The sequence below is a fragment of the Cetorhinus maximus genome, chromosome 28, assembly GCF_964194155.1.
Source record: "Cetorhinus maximus chromosome 28, sCetMax3.hap1.1, whole genome shotgun sequence".
Taxonomy (NCBI): domain Eukaryota; kingdom Metazoa; phylum Chordata; class Chondrichthyes; order Lamniformes; family Cetorhinidae; genus Cetorhinus; species Cetorhinus maximus.
The window spans coordinates 13,945,114-13,962,721 of record NC_135906.1 but is presented as its reverse complement, the minus strand read 5'-3'; the positions used below and the strand labels follow the sequence as shown (position 1 = coordinate 13,962,721).

The window sequence follows — 17,608 nt, the reverse complement described above, 5'->3', positions numbered from 1 at the left end:
AGAGAGCCACAAACTGAGACAAACTGTGGGTCAAATACAATTTAGGACAGGTAAATATTTTAGGAACGAATCATTTTGCCCAAAAAGTCTGCCCCTTTCCCTCAGGTAAACACCACTTATTCACCTTCTCAACATATCCCTCAATACCTCCTCTCAAGAATCATATTTAATCACACCATTTTGAAGGGAAGTGTCTTTACGGATAAGACTTAGTCTGTGTGATCTCGTGAACTGGTTCCGATCGCCTGAGGGGGTCTGAGAGTTATTTCCCAAGGAATTGTTTCCCTAATTGGTCCAGAGTTTTTCTATAGCTTTTCCGTCAAAACAAAATGGCTGTTGGTTTTGGTTTGGGGTAGGGTGGTTTAGGAAGTATCGAGTCAAGATGCTTTGGCCATCATGAGTTTGGGACAGGCTTGAGGGATCAGCTGGTCCTAACCTGCCCATCATTGCCATATAGCCCAGCCCTACCTTGCAGCTCTTTTCTGTTGAAGCCCTCAACCATGCCTTTGTATCCTCTAGATTTTACTATTGCAAAGCACTTTAGGCTGGCCACCCATCTTCCACCCTACATAAACTTGAGCTCATCCAAAACTCTGCTGCTTGCATCCTAGCTTGCATAAAGTCCCATTCATCCATTACTCCTTGCTGACCTACATTGGTTCCTGGTTAGGCAAAGCCTCGATTTTAAAATTCACTTCCTTGTTTTCAAATTCCTCCATGGCCTCACCCCTCTCTATCTCTATATCTTTCACCAACCTTCATGACCTTCTGAGATCTCTGTGCTCCAAAATAGGTGACCATGCCTTCAAGTTCCTAGGCCCTAAACTCTGAAATAGAGGATACAAGTGACAGCCCAGAAATAGCTGTACATCAGAAAGGGAGGGAGGAACTCAAGAAAATTACAATCATGAGGGAAGTGGTATTGAGTGAACTGTTGCAGCTTTGGGCTGACAAATCTCCATGTCCTGATAGACTTCATCCTAGGGCATTAAAAGAAGTGGCTTGTGAGATAGTTGATGCATTGGTTTTAATTTTCCAAAATTCCATAGATTCGGGGCAGGTTCCATTTGATTGGAAAATAGCAAATGCTATTTTATCATATTTATGCACTTAGAAAAAATTCAGGCAATCAGGCAGAGTCAACATGGTTTTGTGCAAAGGAAATCATGTTTAACCAATTTATTGGAGTTCTTTGAAGGAATTACATCACTGTGGATAAAGGGGAACCGATAGATGTACTGTGCTCAGATTTCGAGAAGGCATTTGATAAAGTGGCAATAAAGTGCCATAACAAATGACAATATGTTATCCCCTACACCATGAGCTTTTATTTTCCTCAATAACCCATCAAAGGTTATTGCGGAAAATAAAAGCTCATGGTGTAGGGGATAACATATTGTCATGGATAGAAGATTGGCTGGCTAACAGGAGGACAGTAGGCAAAAATGGGTCTTTTTCTGGTTGGCAGGACATAGTGAGTGATGTGGCACATGGATCAGTGCTGGGGCCTCAGCTTAGTACAATCTATATAAATGACTTTCATGAAGGGGCTGAAGGTGCGGTTGCTAAATTTGCTGATGACACAAATAGGTAGGAAATTAAGTTGTGAAGAGGACATAAGGAGGCTACAAAGGGACATAGATAGGCTAAGTGAACGGGCAAAGATCTGGCAGATGGAGTGTAATGTGGGAAAATATTAAATTTTCCGTGTTGGTAGGGAGAATAAAAAATAAGCATATTATCTAAATGGTGAGAGATTGCAGAGCTCTGAGATGCAGAGGGATCTGGGTGTCTGAGGGCATGAATCACAAAAGACTAGTATGCAGATGCAACAAGTAATTAGGAAAGCTAATAGAATGTTATTGTTTATTGCGAGGGGGACTGAATGCAAAAGTAGGGAAGTTATGCTTCAGTTGTACAGGGCACTAGTGAGACCAAATCTGGAGTACTGTGTACAGTATTGGTGTAAAGGCATTGGAAGCAGTTCAGAGAAGGTTTACTAGACTAATACGAGGAATGGTGGGTTGTCATATGAGGAAAGTTTGGACAGGCTAGGCTTGTATCCACTGGAGTTTAGATGGCTAGGCTTGTGGAGTTTAGAAGAGTAAGAGATGGCTTGATTGAAACTTTTAAGATCTTGAGGAGTCTTGACAGGGTGGATGTGGAGAGGATGTTTCATTTTGTGGGAGAATCTAGAACTAGGGGCCACTGTTTAAAAATAAGGGTTTGCTCATTTAAGACAGAGATGAGGAGAAATTTTCTCTCTCAGAGGATCGTGAGTCTTTGGAACTCTCTTCCTCAAAAGGCAGTGGAAGCAGAGTCTTTGAATATTTTTAAGGCAGAATTACATAGGTTCTTGATAAGCAAGGGGTGAAAGGTTATCGGGGTAGCCAGGAGGTTACAATCAGATCAGTCATGATCTTATTGAATGGTGGAGCAGGCTTGAGGGGCCGAGTGGCCTACTCCTGCTCCTAATTCATATGTTTATATTTCATCCCTAAAACTTTGCATCTTTCTCTCTCTCTCCCTCGCTCGTCTTTTAAGACACTCCTGCCTCAGCTGATCTGCTCCTGAAATCCTCATCTGTGCTTTTGTTACTTTAGGTGTGACTATTCCAACACTATCCTGGCCGACCTCCCATTCTCCACCTCCATAAACCTGAGTGGCTCCAAAATTCGCGCATCCTAACGTGAACCAAGTCTTGCCTTTGACCAAAATTTTGGTCACCTTTCCTAATACTGCTTAACGTGGCTTTTGTTCAGATTTTGTGTGATGATGTTCCTGGAAAGTGCCTTGGGATATTTACCTACACGCAAGGCGCTACATATCTGCAGGCTCTTGTTTTTGCAGTCTTGAAATGATCATGTTAGCTTCACAAACCTTTTTATGCTTTAGAAGGAAGCTCACAGCTATGGGAAGGTTGTAGTTCCCTGAGGATCCAAAAGCAGCTGAAATGACTCTAGAATGCAGATGAACATCTTCATATTTCTCACTGGTTTCCTTGTTTTCGTAGTGCGCTCCGTGCAGGACAGAATCCATGTTGTCATACACAATGAAAGCAACAGCAACAGAGCCTGGCACCAAGAAGAGTCACAGAGATTAGCAACACTAGAATAGATGGGCGCCACCTGTGGCAGCAACTCACCAAGGCTCCTTCGACAACACCTCCTAAACCCACAAACTCTACCACCTAGAAGGACCAGGGCAGCGTACGCATGGGAACACCACCACCTGCGAGTTCCCTTTCAAGTCACAGACCATCCTGACTTGGACAAATATCACCGTTCCTTCATCGTGGCTGGTTCAAGATCCTGGAATTCCCCATCTAACGACACTGCACGTGTACCTACACCATACGGACTCCAGTGGTTCAAGAAGAAGGTCCACCACCACCTTCTCAGGGATAAATAGGAACAGGCAATTAATGCCGGCCTCAACAGTGAGGCCCATATCTGGGGAATGAATAACCTTTTTTTAAAATTCTTTCAAGGGTGTGGGTGAGGCTGGAAAGGCCACCCCTAATTGCCCTTGGACTGAGTAGCTTACTGGGTGATCAGGGGGTAGTTAAAAGTCAGTCACATTGCTGTAGGCCTGGAGTCACATGTAGGTCAGGTAGGTCAGACCAGGTGAAGGTGGCAGATTTTCTCCCCTGAATGACATTAGTGAACCAGATGGGTTTTTACAACAATCAATGATCGTTTCATGGTCACCATTACTGAAATTAGCTTTATTGTCTAGACATTATTTCTTTTATGAACATACAAACAAGGAGCAGGAGTAGGCCATTCAGCCCCTCGAACCTGCTCCACCATTTAATAAGATCATGACTGATCTGATCGTAACCTGAAATCTGCATCCCACCTACCCCCGATAACCTATTGCCCCCGCACCCCCCACCCCGCTTACCAAGAATCTATCTACCTCTGCCTTCAAAATATTCAAAGACTCTGCTTCCATCGCCTTTTCAGGAAGAGAGTTACAAAGACTCATGATGCTCAGAGTGAAAAAATTTCACCTCATCTCTGTTTTAAATGGGTGACCCCTTATTTTTAAACAGTGACCCTAGTTCTAGATTCTCCCACAAGAGGAAACATACTCTCCACATCTACCTGGTCAAAACCCCTCAGGATCTTATATGTTTCAATCAAGTCGCCTCCTACTCTTCTAAACTCCAGCAGATACAAGCCTAGTCTATCAATGTTTCCTCATTAGACAACTTACCCATTCTAGGTAATAGTCTGGTAAACTTTCTCTGAGCTGCTTCCAATGCATTTACATCCTTCCTTAAATAAGATGACCAATGCTGTACACAGTACTCCAAACGTGGCCTCACTAGTGCCCTGTACAACTGAAGCACAACCTCCTTACTTTTGTATTCAATTCCCCACACAATAAGTGTTTCTTATGCTTTCCTAATGACTTGCTGCACCTGCATACTAGCCTTTTGTGATTCATGGACTAGGATACCCAGATCCCTCTGCATCTCAGAGCTCTGTGATCTCTCACATTTAGATAATATGCTTCTCTTGTATTCTTCCTGCCAAAATGGACAATTTCACTCCATGCTAATATGTTACCCCCATACCATAAGCTTTTATTTTTCGCAATAACCTTTGATGTGACACTTTATCAAATGTTTTCTGGAAATTCTGTTTATTGAATTTAAATTCCATCAGCTGCCACGGTGGGATTTGAACCCCCATCCTCAGAACATTAGGCTGGACCTCTGGATTACTAGGCCAATGACAGCACCACCTCCCCCATATTTGGGCTATAGGGAGAGAGCGGTAGAGTGGGATTAGTTTTATATTGTTCTTGTTGTGTCAGCATAGACACGACGGGCCGAATGGCATCTGGCTGTGCTGCAAACCCTATGATCCTACATTGGTTGGGTTATATTTAGAGATAGGTCTAGTAAGGCAAGAGATCGGAGGATTCAGTTTATCACTGGAACTTCTGCAACATATATAATGGCCCTTTGAAAAAAATGTTATGCGAAAAGATCAAGAGGCTCATATGTATAAATTAACCCAGTCCATCAAAGATGTACAAGATGAATAAAAAATGTTGCTGTTGTGGATCCCAACACTGATGTCCTTGGGATAAGGAAGGGAAAAATATCAGCTGGGTTGTCCTTGACTTATCCAGTGTCCCCTGCTGTGGTTAGTATGTGCATGGGTGAAAATGTTGAATTGCTCACTTCTCAAATGAAAAGTGGCTATTTGGACAAGGTCCCACTGTGGCTGCTGGTGCCCAAGAAACTCAACGCAAACTTGGAGACAGGTGGTGGGACAAAATACTGAAAAGTGTAGTGAACTTTACCAGTCATTTTGGAGCCTGTGACCGTTTTCCAGGAAATTTCCATCGCATTGCCCTTTGTTTCCAGTCTCACTTTATCATCGGTGGGGGTGCTGTTCACATCAATGACTCGTAAGTGAAGGTCTAAAAGTGAAACAAAACAGCACAAGATGGATTTGGGTGAAATGACGGTCCTTTGGCCCTGGTTCCCTCATCTCCTTGACTATCAGCTATTTCTAATCTCCCATTAGAGCTTTAATTTTGATCCTGGGTTTATGTGTCTCCTGTCATTGGTGTGTTGGTGTTTGATGCCTTGTGCTGGAATGAATAGAAAAATGATCCCTGAAAGAGTGAGAAAGGACATTTTCCATCTCCGTGTGCTGTTGCAGCTGTCGTTCCAGAGCTACCTGTTCTTATTTCTCTGACCTGGTCCCTATCTCCGAATCTGCTTGCTGCATTTTCCTCACCTTACGTTGGAATCGATGTATCATTGCACAACTCTGATTCCACCCAATGTGAAGACAGACTCACCACCATGCAACTAACCATGAGTCCACGAGCACGTGAGGGAGACTAACCATTGAACACAAGGGTTAACAGGCTGATGCCTGTTCCAAGTGATTGACGTTTGCCACTATTTGCCATTCATAGAAACACAGAGCTCTGGAGGAGGCCATTCACCCATGATGCCTCTGCTGGTTCTTTGAAGGAGTCACCCGACTCATCCCAATCCCTTGGCTCTTTCCCCAAAGCCTCGCTTATTTTTCTTTCTAAGTACATATCCAACTCACTTACAAAAATTACAACTGAATCGGCTTCTGTTGCTCTTTCAGACAGCGCGTATAATGTTAACTTAATAAAACTGAGGTTGTCTGAAGGCCAATGCGTTCTGTCCTTTCTCTTGTGCATTGTGAATCACAGGTCGCTGTGAGTTTACCTATTGCCTTGTTGGTGATGTTTTTCAGTCCTTGACCCTCAGAGTTCAGGGCGGCCATGATGACAGCTCTCTCCACACCCTGCAGGATTTGAGAGGCTAAATTTAGCCGTTCCTCCTGTCGCATTTCCTTCAGCGGAGACTCTTCCATGAACAGCTTTGTTGTAAGTGAAATGACATTCTGTGGGAGAAAGATAACTTTACTCTTTCAGAAGTGACGTCTGCCCTGTCAGGTGGATGCTCAAGTTCCCATGACGTTAACTCAAAGAAGAGCAGGGAAGTTCTCCCCGGTGAGAGGTGCATGGTCAGAGAGGGGAGGCATCGGCCTGAGTGAGAAAGAGACTGAGTGAGTATATCTGGGAATTTGGTTCAAAGTGGGACTTTGGTGCATAGGCGGAAAGAGTTGCTTTAGGTAAGGTTTACTCCAAGAAGTAAAGTGTGCTGAGTGACGGAGTTCGGTGAAGGGCAGGGAGGAGGTGCTTTTTTTCCCCTTCTACTCTTTTTTAGCCTCAAGTATTTAATTTCCTTTTTAGTGCAGCAGAAAGGGCAGGTAAACCAGTAACTGGTATTATTAGTTTTAGCCATAGAGTCACAGAGTCATAGAGGTCTACAGCACAGAAAAAAGGCCCTTCGGCCCATCGAGTCTGTGCCAATCAAACAGGTACCTAACTATTCTTATCCTATTTTCCAGCACTTGGCCCATAGCCTTGTATGCCATGGCATTGGAAGGGCACATCCAAATACTTCTTCAATGTTATGATGGTTTCTGACTCTACCATTCTTTCAGGCAGTGAGTTCCAGATTCCCACCACCCTCTGGATGAAAAAATTCTTCCTCACATCCCCTCTAAACCTCCTGCCCCTTACCTTAAATCTATGCCCCCTGGTTATCGACCCCTCCACCAAGAGGAAAAGTTCCTTCCTGTCTACCCTATCTATGCCGGTCATAATTTTATACACCTCAATCATGTTCCCCCTCAATCTCCTCTGCTCCAAAGAAAATAAGTCCAGTCTATCCAATCTCTCCTCATAACTAAAACTCTGCAGCCCAGGCAACATCCTGGTAAATCTCCTCTGCACCCTCTCTAGTGCAATCACATCCTTCCTATAATGCGGATTCCAGAACTGCACGCAATACTCTAGCTGTGGCCTAACCAGCATTTTATACAGTTCCAGCATAACCTCCCTGCTCTTATATTCTATGCCTCGGCTAATAAAGCCAAGGATTCCATATGCTTTCTTAACCACCTTATCAGTAACCCCCTTTTATCAGCATTGTAAGTACAGTGTTGTTCTATCATTATTGTAAAGTTTACTAACAGTGCCAAAACCTATTGGGAAGTGTAAGCTTTATTAATTATAATTCATTAATTAGCAATTAATTAATTAATTAATTAACACATTTTGGAGATGGCAGGACCGGTGATGTGCTGCAATTGCAGGCTGTGGGAGCTTCTGGATACCTGTGTGATCCAGGGCAAACACACCTGCAGTAAGTGTTTGCGGCTGCAGGATCTTCGGCTCCGAGTTATTGAACTGGAGGCCGAGCGGCATATCAGGGAGTGGAAAGTTACCTGGACACTTTATTCCAGGAGGTGGTCACGCCCCTTAGGATGGATTCTTCTAATTTGGTCAGTGGTCAGGGACAGGAAGGTTTGACTGCAAGTGAGGCAGGTAAGGGGACCCAGAGGGCAAGGGTGCCTTGGGTCTTGCAATTGTCCAAAAGGCTTGAGGTTTTTTCAGCTGGTTTGGATGAGAGTGGGGGCTGCCGGGTGGATGAGCAAACTGGCCATGGAACCATGTTATAGGAAGCCATTCAAGCGGCGGGGGTGGGGGGAGGGGTTACAAGGAATGTAGTGGTAGTAGGGGACAGTATAGTCAGAGGGATTGACACTGTTCTCTGCAGCAAAGAGCGTGAGTCCAGATGGCTGTGTTGCCTGCCCAGCGCCAGGGTTTGAGACATATGTTCGGGGCTGGAGAGGAACTTGCAGTGGGAGGGGGAGAACCCAGTTGTCATGGTCCATGTTGGTACCAACGACATAGGCAGGACAAAGAAGGAGGTTCCACAAAGTCAGTATGAGGAGCTTGGCACCAAATTAAGAAGCAGAACCTCAAAGGTCATAATCTCTGGATTATTACCTGAGCCACATGTAAATTGGCATAGGACCAATCTGATTAGGGAGATGAATGTGTGACTCAAAGCTTGGTGTAGGAGAAGTGGGCTGTGGTTTGTGGGCACTGGCACCAATGCTGGGGAAAGTTGGGACGCTCTACACCTGAACCGTGCTGGGACCGGCGTTCTTACAAGTCGAATAACTAGGGAAGTAAAGAGGGTTTTAAACTAGATAGTGGGGGCAAGTGTACACATTTGGGAAGATGTGGTAAATCAAAGAGTAGAGACAAGGCAAAGAGCAAGGTATTATTACGGGAAATGAAAAACAGACGGTAACAGGAAGGGATAGAGAGTACAAACCTAACAGTAAATCAACAGATGAGACAGGGGGTTATCAAAGGAACAAAGGATAAAACTAAAGGCTCTGTACCTGAATGCATGATGCATCCAAAACAAAACAGATGAACTGAGCACGCACATAGAGATAAATAAGTACGATTTGATAGCCATTATAGGGACATGGCTGCAGGAGGACATGGATTGGGACGTGAATATTAAAGGGTACAGAATATTTAAGAAGGACAGGAAGCGAGGAATAGATGTAGGGGTGGCTCTGTTAGTTACTGATGGTATAAGCACAATAGAGAGGGATGACCTAAGTTCAGGAAACCAGGAAATGGAAACGGTTTGGGTAGAGATGAGAAATGGTAAAGGTAGGAAGTCAGTTGTAGGAGTCTTGTACAGGCCACCTAATAATAACCACATGGTAGAATGGAGCAAAAAGGAAGAAATAAAGGGAGCTTGTCGGAAATGCACGGCAATAATCATGGGAGATGTTAATCTACATATTGACTGGGCAAGTCAGATGGGCAAAGGTAGCCTTGATGAAGAGTTCAAAGGATGTTTCCTGGATAGTTTCTTAGAACAGCATGTTCTGAAGCCAACCAGACAGCAGGCTACACTAGACCTGGTATTGTGCAACGAGATGGGATTAACTAATGATCTCATTGTGAAGGTGCCCCTAGGTAGCAATGACCATAATATGAATGAATTTTGAGGGAGAGAGGAGTGTGTCTGAGACTATGTTTTTAAACTTAAATAAGGGCAATTATGAGGGCATGAAAGCAGAGCGGGCTAAAATGAATTGGCAAATTAGATTAAAGGGTAGGTCAATAGAGATGCAGTGGCAAACATTTAAGGGGATATTTCAGAATACACAGAATAGATACATTCCAATGAGTAAGAAAAAGTCTATATGCCATCCGTGGTTAACTAGAAAGGTTAAAGATAGCATCAAACTTAAAGAAAAAACATATAATTGTGCAAAGATAGGTGGAAGGCCAGAAGATTGGGCTGAATATAGGGAACAGCAAAGGATGACTGAAAGATTACTAAGGAGGGAAAAATTAAAGTATGAGAGAAAGCTAGCCAGAAATATGAAAACAGAGAGTAAGCGTTTCTATAAATATTTTAAAAAGAAACGAGTTAACAAAATGTGCGTCGGTCCTATAGAAAGTGAGCCTGTAGAATTGATAATGGAAAACAAGGAAATGGCAGATGAATTGAACAGGTATTTTGCTTCAGTCTTCATTATAGAGGATACAAGCAACATCCCAGAAGCAGCTATGAATATGGAAATGGGAGAGAGGGAGGAACTCAGGAAAATTACAATTAAGTAAGTGGTACTGAGAAAATTGTTGGAGCTATGGGCTGACAAGTGCTCGGGTCCTTATGGATTTCATCCTAGGATCTTCAAAGAGGTAGCTAGTTAGATAGTTGATGCATTGGTTTTAATTTTCCGAAACTCCCTAGATTTGGGGAAGGTTCCATTAGATTGGAAGATAGCAAATGTAACTCCATTATTCAAAAAGGGAGGGAGACAGAAAGTGGGAAACTGCAGGCCAGTTAGCTCAGCATCTGTCATAGGCATAGGGAAAATGTTAGAAGCTATTATTAAATAAGCTATAGCAGGGCTCTTAGATAAGTTCAGTGTAATCAGGCAGAGTCAGCATGGTTTTGTGAAAGGGAAATCATGTTTAACCAACTTATTACAGTTCTTTGAGGAAGTAACATGTGCTGTGGATAAAGAGGATGTACTGTACTTAGATTTCCAGAAGGCATTTGATAAAGTGCCATATCAAACGTTATTGCAGAAAATAAAAGCTCATGGTATAGAGGGTAACATATTGGCATGGATAGAAGATTGGCTGGCCAACAGGAAGCAGAGAGTGGGTATAAATGGGTCATTTTCAGGTTGACAAGATGTAATGAGTGGTGTGCCACAGGGATCAGTGCTGGGACCTCAACTGTTTACAATTTATATAAATGACTTGGATGAAGCGATGGATGGGATGGTTGCCAAATTTGCTGATGACACAAAGTAAGTTGTGAAGAGGACATAAGGAGGCTGCCAGAAGATAGGTTAAGTGAGTGGGCAAAGATCTGGCAAATGGAATATAATGTGGGAAAATGTGAAATTGTCCATTTTGGTAGGAAGAATAAAGAGGCGTATTATCCAAGTGGTGAGAGATTGCAAAGCTCTGAGATGCAGAGGGATTTGGGTGTCTTGGTGCATGAATTGCAAAAGGCTAGTCTGCAGGTGTACCAATTAGGAAAGCTAATAGGATGATATCATTTATTGCGAGGGGAATTAAATACAAAAGTAGGGAGGTTATGTTTCAGTTTTACAGGGCACTAGTGAGACCACATCTGTAGTACTGTGTACAGTATTGGTCGCCTTATTTAAGGATGTTTATGCATTGGAAGCAGTTCAGAGAAGGTTTACCAGACTAATACCTGGAATGGACGGGTTGACTTATGAGGAAAGTTTGGACAGGCTAGGCTTGCATCCGCTGGAGTTTAGAAGAGTAAGAGGTGACTTTATTGAAACGTGTAAGATCCTGAGGGGTCTTGACAGGGTGGATGCAGAGGGGATGTTTCCTCTTGTGGGAGAATCTAGAACCAGGGGTCACTGTTTAAAAATAAGGGGTCACCCCTTTAAAATGGAGATAAGGCAACATTTTTTCTCTCAGAGGGTCGTGCGTCTTTGGAATTCTCTTCCTGAAAAGGCGGTGGAGGCAGAGCCTTTGAATATTTTTAAGACTGAGGTGGATAGATTCTTGGTAAGCAAAGGGGTGAAAGGTTATTGGGGGTAGGTGGGATGCAGATTTGAGGTTACTATCAGATCCTCCATGATCTTATTAAATGTGGAGCAGGCTCAAGGGGCCGAATGGCTACCTACTGCTCCTTGTTCATATGTTCGGTGTCCTGGCCAATTTTTATCCTTCAGCCAACACTACTAAGGCCAGATTATCAGGTCATTATCACATTGTTGTTTGTGGCATCCTGCTGTGCGCAAATTGGCTGCTGTGTTTCCTAAATTACAATAGTGACTACATATCAAAAGTGCTTCATTGACTGTAAGGTGCTTTGGGATGCCTTGAGGTCAGGAAATGCGCCATAAAAATGCAAGTCTTTTGTGATGAAAACAAACATCAGGATATATTTGAACAGTTTGGTTTGCCAATGTGTTGTGTGGTGCTGTGCTGTGTGGATTGGGGGGCTCTGAGGTTGAGTCTTTGGTTTGCTGATTTCAGTCGGGGCTAATGGTGAGGGTGCTGCAATTAGCTCCTTATCATCCTGAGATTAAGATGGTGGTGGGGGGCGGGCTGGACAGTCAATCCACCAGGGCTCCTGCTCCTGATCACTCTCCACACTGGAGATATGTCCCTTTGATGTTGGTCACAGCACAGAATTAGGGCTTCTGGGCCATCAAATCTGTATCTCCAAATGAACGAGATAGTCCAATCCCACACCTTGGTCAGGGTTTTGCACTTTGGGTTAGGACAACGACATTGGGTCAAATATGGGTCCCAACCTCACATCTTGTCAAGAACACTCGCTTGATATGGAGTGGCTAGAGGGTGCGCTCGGTGTCCAATTGAGGATGGCAGGCGGGCTCTCAAAGCTGGAGCACAGAAGGCGCTGCAGCCTACCGTTGAGGCACCCTTTCAGCAGCTTTTAAAAATTTGGAATGAAAAATGGCCACCTGGGTCTGCGCCTGAAATGCTGTAACCTGCAAGGCTACAGACCAGGTGCTGGAAAGTGGGATTAGAATGAGCGGCTAGTTTCTTTTTTCTCATTTTTGGCCAGCGCAGACACGATGGGCTGAATGTCCTCTTTCTGCACTGTAAATCTTCTACTGTTCTATGGTGGCTACCGGGCCACAACTGTGGAGGGGAAAACCCTTCACAGGTTGGCCTGTGGCCATAGCTGCGGCCATGTAGAATCAGTGAGGGAAGGAGTAGAGGTCGGGGGAAGGCCTCAAAGGCCCCCTGGAGTGCTGGACCCTAGTTTCCCAGAGCAAACTTACTCAAATCACAGGGGCACAACAAACATTCTGAACTCTAGGGACAGAGCCAAAGGACGATGGTTCCCTCCTCACCTCAATTGGTAATCCTTCGGCAGGTTTTTGGCACAGTTCACCTAGCAGCCAACTGGCGTTGGTCATGATAGAACAAAATAATTCCACAGGAGAATCTGGCTAACGAAAGAGAGGAGAGAAAAGTCTTAGTTTAACCACGTCAAATTTGCATTATTCTTTATTATAAGATAGCACCCTCAATGGTTAGTTACCAGTTGTACATTGAAAATAATGTTCAGCTACTCTGGTGGTATTTCCTGCTCAGTTTGCACCTATCATCATTGCATGAGTGTTTCCTGCTCAGTCCAGCCAAGGGCAAGACCTCTGATGTACTTGGAGCATTTGTATAAAAAACACTATTTTTATAACATGGGCAAAGTTAATAGCAGTCTGATTGACAACCTGTTGATAGAATTAGGTGACTGATCAGCGAGGCACTGATCTGTAGACAGCAAATGCTCTCTGATCCCTGGTTACATAGAAACATAGAAACTTGGAGCAGGAGTAGGCCATTCGGCCCTTCGAGCCTGCTCCGCCATTCACTATGATCATGGCTGATCATCCAACTCAATAGCCTGCTCCCGCTTTCTCCCCATACCCTTTGATCCCTTTCGTTCCAAGAGCTGTATCTAACTCCTTCTTGAAAACATGCAATGTTTTGGTCTCAACTACTTTCTGTGGTAGCGAATTCCACAGGCTCACCACTCTCTGGGTGAAGAAATTTCTCCTCATCTCCGTCCTAAATGGTCTACCCTGTATCCTCAGACTGTGACCTCTGGTTCTGGACTCGCCCACCATCGGGAACACCCTCCCTGCATCTACCCTGTCTAGTTTCGGTCATGATGGAGATAAAAGGGCCAGGTAAATTGTCCCAAATATTTGGTCAAAAAGGCCGACCCGAGTCACTGCTCCTGATCACCATCCACTGGCCCTGTTGCTAAATGTCCAGCCGCACATAAGGAGAGGATAGTGCTCAGGTACCTCGAATGAGTAGTCAGCTGTGGGGCTCTGCCCAAGGAAATGCTGTTTCCGAAATCTCAGAGCTAAATGATGCTGATGACTCACCTGCTCTGGTGCTGCCAACAGGCTGGGATCAATTCCAGTGGTTCCAGCAGCGGAAACGTTGTTGGCGCTGGCTTCAGTGGGAGGTGTAGGAAATGGGGCACGGACTGAAACAACAGCACATTGAAAACACAGTTTAGTGCCTTTATCTTAAGTTTGTGGCGCAGGCCTTTCTTGTCAGTGAAGAATATGTGGCTTTCAAAATGGGGGCTATTAGTGCAGGAAACAGAATGCTTTGCATATCAGTGTCATCAGAAAATTGACTCAGAGTGTAAACTCTCCCCACTCTGCTGGCAATGTGCCTCAGTCCTGTGAGTGTCAAACCCTTCTAGCTCACGCTCCAAATTGTTTTAAAAACTTTATTTTCTCAGGATGTGGGCATCACTGGCAAGACCAGCATTTATTGCCCACTCTTAGTTTTGAGAAGGGAGTGTTGAGCTGCCTTTTTAAACCGCTGCAGTCTGTGTGGTGATGTGGCCCCTCATTGTGCTGCTAGGAACAGAGTTCTAGGAGTTCCAGTGGTGGTGAAGGAGCGAGGACTACATTTCAAAGTCAGGCTTGTGTGTGGCTTGGAGGGGAACTTGGAAATGGTGGTGTTCCCATATGCCTGCTGCCCTTGACCTTCTAGGTGGTGGAGGTCCTGAGTGGGAGGTGTTGTAGAAAAAGCTTTGGCTTCCTTTGGTCTTTGTGGGTGGACAATTTAGAGCCTATAAGTGGAGGCTTCGTGCTGAAGACCCACACCCATAGAGGCTAGGTTGACATTGGCCAAACCTAGTTCAATTTTGACACTTAAAAGCAACAACAGTGGCATCTGTGGGACTTGAGTCAAACTAAGGCACTAAAAGTTTAAAAACCATCATTAAACCCACTGCAGCACACCATTCCCCCACATTAATATAATCAGCAAAGATTATAAACATTGGTTTAAATTAAGTCATAGGTCATGTGATACTGCCTAGACCTTAAATTCAGAACAGTCATTTTTAGCAGTTGGAGTTTAACTCAATAGTTAAGTAATGCCTCACATCAATTTCTAAATAAGTCTAACCAAAAATCCTCCAAACAGCTGCAAACAATAAGCAGTCAGGATGCATGTCACAAAGTTTTAACTCAACAAATGACACACTTGCAGTCTTTCACTGGACCATTAGGGGGCAACCCGACACAGGGAGCAGATGGGGAAATTAAACTGTGAGTGCTGTAAATCTGAAATAGGAAAGAAAATGTAAGAATTATTTGGCAGATCCTTCAGTATCTGAACAACCTTGGAGTACTTCAACTACACATTCCCAACTCAACAAGAATCTTAAAAATTTCCAACTAGTGACCAGCTAATGCTCTTGCCTGAAGCTTGGTTTCTATACGTAACATTTTGATCATAGACATGAGCTATTCTGTCCAGCAGAGCTTTGCTAACATTCAAGCTCCCTAAAAGGTCAACTCGTGTCATCATTATGCATTAGTGATAGTGGCATAATGGTAATGTCTGCCGAGCTAATAACCTCAAAGGCCTAGCTTAATACTTGGAGTAAATGGTTCAAATCCCACCACAGCAGTTGGTGGAATTTCAATTTAATTAATAAAAAACAATCTGGAATTGCAGGCTAATGTCAGATTGATTGTTGTAAAAATCTTAGTAACAGGAGAAGGTGTGTTATCATTAACAGGCACAGGTGTGTTATTAACAGGCGCAGGTACGTTATCATTAACAGGTGCAGGTGTGCTATTAACAGGTGCAGGTGTGTCATTAACTGGTGCAGGTGTGTTCCCAGTAACAGATGCAGGGGTGTTATCATTAACAGGTGTAGGGGTGTTATCATTAACAGGTGCAGGTGTGTTATTAACAGGTGCAGGTGTGTTATCATTAACGGGTACAGGTGTGTTATCATTAACAGGTGCAGGTGTGTTATCATTAACAGGTGCAGGTGTTATCATTAACGGGTACAGGTGTGTTAACGTTAACAGGTGCAGGTGTGTTCCCAGTAACAGGTACGGGTGTGTTATCATTAACGGGTGCAGGTGTGTTCCCGGTAACAGGTACGGGTGTGTTATCATTAACAGGTGCAGGTGTGTTCCCAGTAACAGGTGCAGGTGTGTTAGTAACAGGTGCACGTGCGTTATCATTAACAGGTGAAGATGTGTTCCCAGTAACAGGTGCAGGGGTGTTATCATTAACAGGTGCAGGTGTATTATTAACAGGTGCAGGTGTGTCATTAACAGGTGCAGGTTTTTTTTATCATTAACAGGTGCAGGTGTGTTAGCGTTAATGGGTACAGATGTGTTATCATTAACACATGCAGGTGTGTTCCCAGTAACAGGTGCAGGTGTGTTATTAACAGGTGCAGGTGCGTTATCATTAACAGGTGCAGATGTGTTCCCAGTAACAGGTGCAGGGGTGTTATCATTAACAGGTGCAGGTGCGTTATCATTAACAGGTGCAGATGTGTTCCCAGTAACAGGTGCAGGGGTGTTATCATTAACAGGTGCAGGTGCGTTATCATTAACAGGTGCAGATGTGTTCCCAGTAACAGTTGCAGGTGTTTTATCATTAACGGGTACAGGTGTGTTATCATTAACAGGTGCAGGTGTGTTATCATTAACGGGTACAGGTGTGTTAACGTTAACAGGTGCAGGTGTGTTCCCAGTAACAGGTACGGGTGTATTATCATTAACGGGTGCAGGTGTATTATCATTAACAGGTGCAGGTGTGTTCCCAGTAACAGGCGCAGGTGTGTTAGTAACAGGTGCAGGTGCGTTATCATTAACAGGTGAAGATGTGTTCCCAGTAACAGGTGCAGGGGTGTTATCATTAACAGGCACAGGTGTGTTATTAACAGGTGCAGGTGTGTCATTAACAGGTGCAGGTGTTTTATCATTAACAGGTGCAGGTGTGTTATCGTTAATGAGTACAGATCTGTTTAATTAACAGGTGCAGGTGTGTTATCATTAACAGGTGCAGGTGTATTATCATTAACGGGTACAGGTGTGATATCGTTAACAGGCGCAGGTGTGTTCCCAGTACCAGGTACGGGTGTGTTATCATTAACGGGTGCAAATGTGTTCCCAGTAACAGGTGCAGGTGTGTTAGTAACAGGTGCAGGTGTGTTATTAACAGGTGCAGGAGTTTTATCATTAACAGGTGCAGGTGTGTTATCGTTAATGGGTACAGATGTGTTTAATTAACAGGTGCAGATGTGTTCCCAGTAACAGGTGCAGGTGTGTTATCATTAACAGGTACAGGTGTGCTATCATTAACAGGTGCAGGTGTATTCCCAATAACAGGTGCACAGGTTCAGGTGTGTTATCATTAACGGGTGCAGGTGTGTCACCAGTAACGGGTGCAGGTGTGTTAATATTAACAGGTGCAGGTGTGTTCCCAGTAACAGGTGCAGATGTGTTATCATTAACAGGTGCGGGTGTGTTATCGTTAATGGGTACAGGTGTGTTATCATTAACACGTGCTGGTGTGTTCCCAGTAACAGGTGCAGGTGTGTTATTAACAGGTGCAGGTGCATTATCATTAACAGGTGCAGATGTGTTCCCAGTAACAGGTGCAGGGGTGTTATCATTAACAGGTGCAGGTGCGTTATCATTAACAGGTGCAGATGTGTTCCCAGTAACAGTTGCAGGTGTTTTATCATTAACAGGTGTAGGTGTGTTCCCAGTAACAGGTACGGGTGTGTTATCATTAACGGGTACAGGTGTGTTATCATTAACAGGTGCAGGTGTGTTCCCAGTAACAGGTGCAGGTGTGTTATCATTAACAGGTGTAGGTGTTT

At 44.0% G+C, this 17,608-nt stretch overlaps 1 protein-coding gene across 1 annotated transcript in view; it reads right to left on the bottom strand.

Annotated features, from left to right (window-relative positions):
- The window catches only part of LOC144668763 (uncharacterized), a 121,031-nt gene that overhangs the window by 25,413 nt on the left and 78,010 nt on the right, over window positions 1-17,608 (bottom strand). The window contains exons 25-29 of the mRNA XM_078531094.1: window positions 13,833-13,936; window positions 12,789-12,887; window positions 6,236-6,413; window positions 5,323-5,442; window positions 2,881-3,074 (exon numbers count right to left, since the gene is read on the bottom strand). Coding sequence (XP_078387220.1) covers window positions 2,881-3,074; window positions 5,323-5,442; window positions 6,236-6,413; window positions 12,789-12,887; window positions 13,833-13,936 — 695 coding nt within the window. The remainder of the gene's footprint in view (window positions 1-2,880; window positions 3,075-5,322; window positions 5,443-6,235; window positions 6,414-12,788; window positions 12,888-13,832; window positions 13,937-17,608) is intronic.